The following is a 10,619-nucleotide window of genomic DNA, read 5'->3' as shown; positions in this document are numbered from 1 at the left end:
GACGGTGTCTGCCTCCCGGACCGTAACAGGAAGATGATTCCACAGGAGAGGAGCCTGATAGCTGAAGGCTCTAGCTCCTGATCCACTGTGATCCATTGGTCTCTATAGCTAATTGAGAATGCATCTTTGCACCTGCGCACACCCACTATTTTCTTTCAGAACTATGGAGTTTACTGTGTACTTCACAAAAGAAACTGAGAAGTCATACAAGTGTACCATTCCTGTAAAACTAACAGATGGTGATGATGTGGAACAAGAAAAAGAATGCGGCGATGTCGTTTCAGTCAGGAGAGAGTCGTTTTGGAATCTAAAAACAAGACACATTTCACGGAAACACGGCAGTCTACTACAGGAACACGCTGCGAAATCAAAAGGTGAGCTAGTCGCTAGCTTTGTATATGTGTGTAGTAATGTTCGTTTAATTTAATTTGGGCCTCCGTAAATTTGTATTTCACAGAGTGAGAGGCACAGCAGCGGGAACAAGAGAAAGAGAGACAAACGGGTGGGGAAATAAGCTGTTTCTTCACTCCACGCAAAGGCCCAACTGTGACAGCGGCGAGAAAAAGGGAGCTGGATGAAGCCTTTTTTAAAATGATTTACATGGACTACGAGCCACTAAGTAAAGGAGAATGAGAAGGGATTTACCTGTGTCAAATTTACATCTGCGGTGCCCAATTCACATGCTTCAGCTGGCTATTAAAGATGCTGTTAACAAGCACGACAATGTTAACTGCCTGTTACTGAAAGTCGGGCAGCTGGTGAAAAGTGTGCGCAAGAGCTGCCTGAACACAGAGGAAACCAACCGATTGGGAGTACGCCCCACGACGGCTTGCACAACGCGATGGAGCAGCCAACTGCGGATGATTCAGTCGGTCCTCCGGTTGTTCCAAAAAGACCCGTTATGGCAAAACAAAATCAAATCTACTGCCGCCAACATCACCCTAAACGAAGTGCGTCAGCTGACGCACCTTGTCAGTGTATTAGCACTGCTGGCGGACCTCACAGACAAAATGCAGAAGGAGCTGGGGAACCTAGGGATGATCCTCCCGGCTGTCAGTGAGATCAAATCCCTGTTTACCAACGCTGCACTTCCCATGGGCATTTCTGCTTTTGCAGAAACACTGGATAATAATGTGTCAACTCGCTACGGAAGGTACTACACTGATAAACACATCATTTTAGCCTCAGATCCCCATTTCAAGACAGAGTAGGTCATCCAAGATGAGTCAGTCTGCAACAAACTCAAAGAGATCCGCAACCTCCTTTTCGAAGAAGCCAAGGAAAACACTCCTGCCGTGTCACAAACTGTGACTGCCACCCCACTCACTGCCACCCCGGATCCTGAGCCTGAACTAAGTAAAAGAGCTCGCCTGTTCGGGTCGTACTTCAGTACTTCAGCACTGCGCACCTGGACATGCCAAAAGTGAAGTCGAAAAGTACCTTAACTCCCTGAGAGAGAACCCAGATGCAGATGTTATTGACTTCTGGAAAGAAAACTCCAGGTCTTTCCCGCGCCTGGCTAAAGTAGCTCACACAGTGTTCAGCATCCCAAGCGGCTCTGCAAGCGCCGAAAAGGTGTTCTCCGCTGTGGGCCTGCTATCCAGAAACCACCGCATGAGTCTGAAGCCTCAGACTTTGGCCAAACTTGTGTTCTTGAAGGTGAACTCAAAAGAGCTGTAGATATCAAACAAGAGACTCCTCTTTTTATTTTGTTTAAATTGCGCTTGACAGTGAATGTAAGCTAATTTAATTTTATACAATATGCGCAATTATGCATGGCGCAAGCAGTATAGGCATATCATTTATTTAAGGCAAGTACGTTTTATTTACAAGTCAACATTATAGGTTTGGCCTAATAGTTTATTTAGTTTTAAAACTGGGATGACTTGCATTTTGTAGCTTATATATTTGAGCTAACAATGCCTATTGATTAATTTAATTTTATGATGACTTCGTATTTTCATTACAGTGTAGGACAGGCATAGTCTGAGAGAAATAATTTCTAGATATTTGTAAACTGTGATTCTGGCTGCTCAGGTCTTATAGAAGATTGACGACAATTTTGGGAGCTCTAGTTCTGCTTAGTTTTCTCAGTTTTGTCTCTCTTGGTTTAAAAATAAAACGTTTAAAATTAATAACCTATGGTCTCACTGTTTTTGTCGGCTTAAAAACGAAATATTACCTTTATGTCTTAGTTGAGTTGGCACTATGCATTGGATCTGTGACTCAGTGAAGGATAGGGGCACGGACCTATCCACCAGGGCTAGAATTAGCAGCACTCAGGGCAAGGCAAGCGCATCTGTAGAGGACAAAATTAGCACAGTCGAGAGCAAGATGCTTCAAGTTTGTCCTTGCGGCTGGCAGAAAGTAACATCAATAAAAGGCCTCAGAACTCATCAGGGAAAGAAGAAGTGTGTGGCAAAGAAAGGGCAGAGTAGCTGCATTGATCAGTACTTCTTAAGAAGTCAGTCGAGTCAGTCGGATGAAGTCCAGCGACAGGTAGAAAACCACAGTTCGCAGGATATTAGTAACACTGCTACTGAGGAGGAGGAGGAGATGGAGGTAGTAAGAGAGGATGCAGGTGACACTGAGGTCAGTATGCCAGTCAGAGAGAGAGCCATGGAGCAAAAGGTTAGAGTTAGATGGCTTAGGGCAAATGACAGTAGAGAATGGGAGATAGTTAATAGAGATTTGTCAGTAATCTTGAGTAGGCTTAGAGGAAATGCAATAGAAAAGTTAGAAAAGATGGGAGAAAGAATTTACTCATATGGTGCAGAGAGGTTAGGGGTGCATGAGAGAAAGAGGAGTGAGGGTATAGTCAGGTAAGTCTAGGCGGCAAAGAGAAATAGAGAAGTTAGTTAAGGAAAGGAGACAGTGAAGAAAGCAGTGGAAAAAGGCTACAGAAGAAGAAAGGGAGGGAATTAATATGCTGCAAGAGGAGTTGAGAAGCAGGCTAGCAGCTCTTAGAAGGGCAGAGCATCTCAGGAAAAAGAGGAGGAAGAAAGAATATGCAAGGACAGCTTTTTTCAGAGACCCTTTTAAGTTTGTTAAAGGATTGTTTAGCCAGGAAAGGGGAGGGCAGCTTAAAGCAGCAAGGCTAGAGGTTGAGGAATATTTGAGAAATATATATTCAGATTTAGAGAAGAATAGGATAGTAGGTTTTCTACCGCATATCCCTCCATTAGGAGGGATAGAGCATGAGATGGATGTCAGGCCACCTAGGTGGAAGGAAGTTCAGGAGGTGGTCAGGCGCGCAAAGGCTTCTTCGGCCCCAGGGCCTAATGGAGTCCCCTATGGGGTTTATAAAAGTGTACCTGATATCCTTAAATTTTTGTGGAAACAGCAAAGAATAGTTTGGGAGAAACAAATTATCCCAAGAGCATGGCGTAGGGCAGGGGGTGTCCTCATTCCTTAGGAGAAGGAGTCCGTGGACCTTAGCCAATTCCAGATGATTTCTCTCTTGAATGTAGAGGGGAAGATTTTCTTTAGTGTAGTAGCGCAGAAATTAATTAGCTACTTGGAAAGGAATAGCTTAATGGATACTATGGTGCAGAGGGCAGGAATACCAGGTTTTGCAGGGTGTTTAGAGCATACTAGCATGATCTGGCACCAGATTCAGGCAGCAAAGATTAAGAAAAGGGACCTGCATGTAATATCTTGCAAATGCATTTGGTTCAGTACCACATAGCCTCATTTGAAGTGCGTGTGACTACTTCAAAGTGCCACAGGTAGTTGTTAACTTAGTGAAAGCATATTTTGAGGATATTAGGTTGTGTCTAAGTACGGCAGGTTTCACAACAGGTCGGCAGAGGCTAGAAATAGGTATTGTGGCAGGGTGTACAATTTCTCCATTAGCATTTACTATGGCAATGGAAGTAATCATCAGGGCTTCTAAGTGGGTAGTAGGTGGGGAGAGACGGCAGAATGGGGTGCATCTTCCACCAGTTAGGGCTTACATGGATGACATGACACTGGTGACCACAACAATGCCATTTACAAAGAGGCTACTAGAGAAGGTAAATGAGAACCTCAAGTGGGCCAGCATGAAGATCAAGCCTAATATGTCTAGAAGCATTTCAATACGATAGGAAGTTTGTCATAGATGATGAGGAAATCCCAACAATTAGGGAAACGTCAGTAAAGAGCTTAGGTAGGTGGTACAATGTGGAGTTGAATGATGGAGAACAGGTGGTGAAATTTAGAAAAGATGTGACTGAAGGATTGGATAGAACAGATAAATCCGAACTTCCACGAAAGTTGAAGTTGTGGTGTTTGCAGTTTGAGCTATATCCTAGGTTAATGTGGCCACTGTCATTTTATGAAATTCGTTGTGGAGAGAATTGAAAGGTCGGTTAGCTCCTATATTAGGAAGTGGTTGGGCGCTCCTAGGTGCCTAAGTAGTGTTGCTTTGTATGGAAAAGGGATACTTCAGCTGCCAGTATCTAGTTTAACAGAGGAATTTAAATGTACCAAGGTCGGGACAGAGCTGTTGTTATCTGGGAGTAAGGACGTGGTAGTTAGGAGTGTGGATCCAAATCCAACCAAGGGGAGGAAATGGAAGCCAAGATCGGCAGTTCAGGAGGCAGAGGCAGCTCTTAAGTGCAACACACACCGCTGCCAGCGCGGCGCTGTGGCCGTCAAGTGCCGCCCCCCAACACACACTGGCAGCGGTGCGCAGCGGCACCGTTGACGTGTATTTCCCACCCCAGCCCTCTAGGTGGCTGTACCTACACTAGTTGCCAACGGTTGCCAACTGCTAGTAACGGAAGAAGAAGAGGAAAAACTTTGAGGCAACAGCAACTTGGATTTCACGGGTGAGTTTCTTATCAGAGTCGTCTTATTAAAAATTTGAAACAACCGGTTTTGATACTACAGCAGCCGAAACGTACATAAAAGGCTTTTCTCGCAGCGCCGCCATGAGCGGAAATAGAGCAGTGGGCTGAAGCAGAGTGGCGCAGCGCGTCGGCCAGCACCAGTGTGGGTTGCTTCATAGAATATAATGGAGGCGGGCGTTTTGACGCGCGGCGTATGGCAGCGGTGTGTGTTGCACTTTAGGCATGCAGAGATTGTAAGTAATGTTCAGTTTGGCCAAGGAGGCCTGGGGCTTGGCTCAGGCAAACCGGTATGGAATAAAGCAGGTCTCAAAGATAAAAGAAAGCCGGTTGTGGAACAGATACGTAGACAGGAGGAGATAGTAAGGGGTGCAAAGGAAGTAGTCCAGGCTAAGCAGGGACAGTGGTTGAATTGGGAAAGTGTAGAGAAGAGGAAGCTTAGTTGGACCTGTAGAGTATGGAGGATAATCATATTAGATTCCTGGTAGGGGCTACATACAATGTGTTACCAACCCCCCAGAACCTAAAACTGTGGGTAAATGGGGACCCATCATGCCCATTGTGTTCAGGTACCGCAACCTTAAAGCATATTTTGTCAGGCTGTAAAGTTAGCTTGTCACAAGGCCGATATACATGGCGACATAACCAGGTGTTGAAATGTCTAACTGCAGGCATTGAAGGGAAACAAAGACAGGTAAATTCAGAAGGTTTTAAGAACTGGAGTTTAGCAATTCAGTTTGTCCGTGAGGGGGAGAAATTTGTTCTAAATTTTATTTCTATGCTGATAATGAAAATTTGTATGCAGTAGTTTCATCTTGGGTTCGAAACTGCCAGCTGGTTGGGGCCCTTATGTCTGGAGTTTGCATGTACTCCCTGTGTCAGTGTAGGTTTTCCGTTGGTTTTCTGTCTTCCTCCCAAAGATATGCAGGTTAGGTTAACTGTTGACTCTAAATTGCTGAAATCTGTGTTTTTGTCATCCATTCACCACTCCAACCTGCCTCCTTACAGGACCACTTGGGACTGCTTCCTTTTTTACTCCCATAAGTGCATTGGTCAAGTGATTGCAGCCTTTCAAAATGCATGGGACCTGTATGAATTTGGATGCATTACTTTAGGAATTCAATCAAAATTGTAGGAAAATGTACAAACAGGCTGTGAGAACAGCCTGGAAAAGTGTCATGAGATAACTTTAGCTGTGATCTGGGGCTATATAAATAAAATTGACTTGACTCCTGTTCACTCCTGGTTCTGGTACAGGGAATGTAAACAATCAAGCACCTACATATTTCTTTTTGTCTCTGCAATTCGAGTTAACTTTGCATCTTTTTTCACAAATGCTTCATTGATGACTCACAGTGTTCTCTAACAGTTCCAAAGTTAATCCCCGACATGTTGACCAATGCAGTCTCGCTGAAATGATGGGGGTTTTGGGAACAAAATGTGACCACACTGCTCAAAGCACATTTTGTTTTGTGAGAAATCATCAGTGTCTCATTTCCACTTCCTCCTGATAACGTTTCTTGGCGTCTATCTGCCATTTGAGGACTGTTCACACCTATTCATTTTGAAAGAGCAATGGCCAATGGTGTAACTTCATCACCCACTCACTCACTCAGGAAGTCAGGGACAGATTTGCTTTGCTGTGGTCTAGCCCAAAATCTGCATCAGTATCATGTCTCATATTCATTCAAACACAACCAGGCAGCATTAGGAAAACCCTCCTGCCTCTGCTGTTTATAGACAGTGGTTTCTATGGTACTGACTGAATATATATTTTTAGCATCCAAAGAACAATACATTCAGCGTGTGTGTGTGTGTGTGTGTGTGTGTGTGTGTGTGTGTGTGTGTGTGTGTGTGTGTGTGCGCGCATGCCCATGTGGTTCTGACTGGAAGTACAGCACTAAATGATGTGGAATGTAGGAGGTTTAATGAGTGTTTTCCATTTTAAATTTCTGTACACTCATCTCTGTTTCACATACTGCTGCGGTTACCATGGTTACACATCCTTTCTCCTTTTGGTAATGTTGCAAGACGAGGAGAGACAGAAGGAAAGACAACTGAAAGGAAGAGAAGATCTCAGAGAACACACACACACACACACACACACACACACACTAGACTGCATATGTGATATGTTGTAACGTTTGTCCTTCCCAGCGGATGGTCGCATGGTGGCCATGTTAGATTTATGCTGCAACTGGAGCAGGAAACTTAAAATGACAAAGTCAATTCAAACTCAAACAGTGTGATAAGACTTAGTATTTAAAATATATATTTTTTTAAAACAATGGATGGATCAGCTGGTGGAGCTCCACATTTGAGACAGATTGTAGGATCATTTATGGTGTTTTAGTGTTTAACATTAGTTTTACCCTGCAACTAGTGGGGCTAAAGTATTGTTTATATTATCTATAAACACCGGGGTGCAAGAATTTCTCCATGAATAACACCTTGGCTAAAGATAAATTATCTGGGAAACAGAAGATTTCCATGAAGTGTGCTGTGCATTCTTGGACCCCCAGGATGACTCCTTGTGAGCCCCAACATTTTCTTTAGTGCAGCCATCAGTACAATACAGATAATTACATGAGAAATATCAACATCTGCAAGAGACTGGGCATTACAATTACTGATGTTGTTAAAGGGATAGTTTGGATTTTTTCTTATTCAGTTCCCAATCTATGCTCTCACCAAAAGCTTCCAGACTTCATTTACAAAAACAGTAATTTTAGTTCACTGAACTCAGGAGCTGGTGGTACCACCGCTACCATCAGTTAGTAAGTTAGTGTTATTGTGTGATCTTGGTGAATCTCAGCTAACCCTTTTACATGCCAGAGTCATACAATAACACTAACTAACTAACTAACTGATTGAGGCAGTGGTAGACCAGCAGCTCCTGTGTTCAGCGATGTTAAATTACTGGCTTTCCAAATGGAGTCCAGCTTTTAAAGAAAATGATGTAACGGCTTCACTTCCAGATGGAAATCACTGTCTGACAATCAGGTAAAGCAGTGACAAGACTGTCAATATACACACTTAAATTGATACTGATTTTTTTTTCTTGGGGTGGGACTTTTTTGAGGTGGCTTAAAAACATTTTGCAGTAGATTGTTTAGCGTCCATGCTGGACTCCAGCCTGCTTCTCCAAACTAGGGGTGTGCCGACTGACATCTACAGTTTGTAATGAGTACCATATACAACCTCACTTCCAGAAAACTGAACTATCCCTTTAATGCTACCCAGAGAATACACCTTTTCCTCCAGCGCCCCCTTTATGTTTTTAGCTCTGGTTCTGATGAGGCTATATAAAAAGCAAAGTTATCAATATATAATATTCACTTACACTTTCATATCATGGGCATTGCAGCCCCATGGAAATTTCCCTATTTTACTAGTTTTATTCAATTAAAAAAAAAGGCAGTGTGGTGTGCCTTGCATTTTGCAACCAGCAAAACGCTTTCTTTGTGATCAGGGCCTTACTCAGTCTAAGTATTAAGACCCTTTCCTTAGTCTAAGTATTAAGACCCTTTCCTTAGTCTAAGTATTAAGACCCTTTACTCACTGCTCAGTTAAAGCACCTATGGCAGTGATTACAGCCTCGAGTCATCTTGGCAATAAAGCGACAAGCTTTGTGCACCTAGATTTGGTGATTTTCTGCCATTCAATTCAATCAATCAATTTTATTTATAAAGCCCAATATCACAAATCACAATTTGCCTCAGAGGGCTTTACAACACACAACATCCCTCTGTCCTTAGGACCCTCGCAGCGGATAAGGAAAAACTCCCCAAAAAAAACCTTTAACGGGGGAAAAAAACGGTAGAAACCTCAGGAAAAGCAACTGAGGAGAGATCCCTCTTCCAGGAGGGACAGACGTGCAATAGATGTCATTCTTCTTTGCAGATCCTCTCAAGCTCCATCAGGTTGGATGGAGACCGACAGTAGACTCTCCAGAGATGTCAGGGCTCCGGCTAGGCTACTCAAAGACTGTCAAAGAGCTGTCCTTACACCACTCCTGGGTTGTCTTGGTTGTTTGCGTAGGGCTATTGTCCTGTTGAATGGCGACCCTTCCCCCAGTCCTGAGCACTCTTGACCAGGTCTTTATGAAGAATATCTCTGCACTTTGCTAAATTCAGCTTTCCCTCAACCCTGATCAGACCCCCAGTCCCATCAGCTAAAAACAACAGCCCCACAGCACAATGCTGCCACCACCATGCTTTAATATTGGGATCGTTTTGTGCAGGTGATAAGCAGTGCCTGGTTTCCTCCAGACACAATGCTTACAATTAAGGCCAAACAGTTCAATGCTGGTTTTATCAGACCAGAGAATCTTGTTTCTTAAAGTTCTTTAGTGATTTCCTGTGTCTTTCACTGAGGAGTGGCTTCTGTCTGGCCACTCTGCCATGAAGCCCAAATCTGTTGAGTGCTGCAGTGAAGGTTGAACCTTTGTTTTCCCCCGATCTGTGCTGAGGCACAGATCCTGCCTCTAAACACTGAACAAAGGGTAAAAATACTTGTGTCAATGTGATATTTCATATGTTCCTTTTTAATATATTTGCAAGAATTTCTAAAATTCTGCTTTTTCGGATATTCTGTATAGATTAATGAGAGAAGAAATTATTTAAAACGATTTTAGTATAAGGCTACAACTTAACAAAATGTGGAAAAACTGAAGGGATCTGAATTTTTTCTGAATGCACTGTATATGTAGTTGTATAATATCCCTTCAGGAGGTTCAGTGGGTTTAGTTTCACAGACTTTAGAGTTTAATAGACTTTACATTTGTGTTTGTTATTTCTAACATTGCTATAATGTCAATAAATAATCCTAAATAGTCCTATAATATTTCTCTGTCATTAATATTGTATTTGTAAGTTGTGAGTGATTTCATCCAAGTGAATCTTAGTTTTCTCTCTTCAGTGAGTTTATGATATTTTTCATTAATGAATGATTATCAGCAAGTTATCTGAAGGAAGAGGGAGGAGATGTGTTTGCCAGTTATCTTTAAGCAGAGTTATTTTTAACAAACCCACATCAGGATGGCTACATCAAGCATGGTGGATTGGACCAGTGCAAATGGAAGATTCTGTAAAGACCACAGTAAAGACACATGTGGCTGTTCTTCTTTGATAACTGTATTGACACTACAGACCCAGTCTTATTAGTCATTGGGCCTCATGCAGCAACATTCTCCTAAATTTCTCTTATATTTTCACCTAATTTTCTGCTAAGAGAAAAAACAAGAGAGGTCAACTGTAAATGTACCAAATGTTTTTAACCATCCAAATCTGCTTTTACCCAGGTGTGCTAAATGATGATTCCCACTTGATCACAAGTCACCTATTAGCATAGGTCACACCCCCTAAACAAAGGGCAGGTGATGTGCCATGTGCACAGACTCTGGCAAATGCCAAGAATTGGAGAGATGACACTAAAGAAATGCTGGAAGAAGAACAACTTAAGCATAGTGAAACTGACTCACTCACTTTTACTGTTAATTAAATTTTAACAAAGTAAATGTGATTTTCTAGACTGTCAGTACTGCCGCTAAAGGAAAATCAATCATGACAAACAATTTGCTGTGTCAGCAGCAGTGATGGAAGAAGTATACAGATCCTAAAGTACTACTAGTAGTAACGTACTAATATCACACTGTAAAATACTTTGTTACAAGTAAGCTCATTCATTCATTCATTCATTCATTCATCTTCTAACCGCTTCATCCTCTTGAGGGTCGCGGGGGGGCTGGAGCCTATCCCAGCTGACATCGGGCGAGAGGCAGGGTAC

At 42.7% G+C, this 10,619-nt stretch overlaps 1 protein-coding gene across 1 annotated transcript in view; it reads left to right on the top strand.

The window, feature by feature from the left end:
* Positions 1-680: 680 nt before the first annotated feature.
* The window catches only part of LOC126382503 (disks large-associated protein 1-like), a 98,330-nt gene continuing 88,391 nt past the window's right edge, over positions 681-10,619 (top strand). Inside the window, exon 1 of the mRNA XM_050032400.1 lies at positions 681-1,056. Coding sequence (XP_049888357.1) covers positions 681-1,056 — 376 coding nt within the window. The remainder of the gene's footprint in view (positions 1,057-10,619) is intronic.

The sequence above is a fragment of the Epinephelus moara genome, chromosome 21 (genome assembly GCF_006386435.1).
Source record: "Epinephelus moara isolate mb chromosome 21, YSFRI_EMoa_1.0, whole genome shotgun sequence".
In the NCBI taxonomy this organism is placed as follows: domain Eukaryota; kingdom Metazoa; phylum Chordata; class Actinopteri; order Perciformes; family Serranidae; genus Epinephelus; species Epinephelus moara.
The sequence above is the reverse complement of the archived record's forward strand: the minus strand, read 5'-3'. Positions and strand labels throughout refer to the sequence as shown.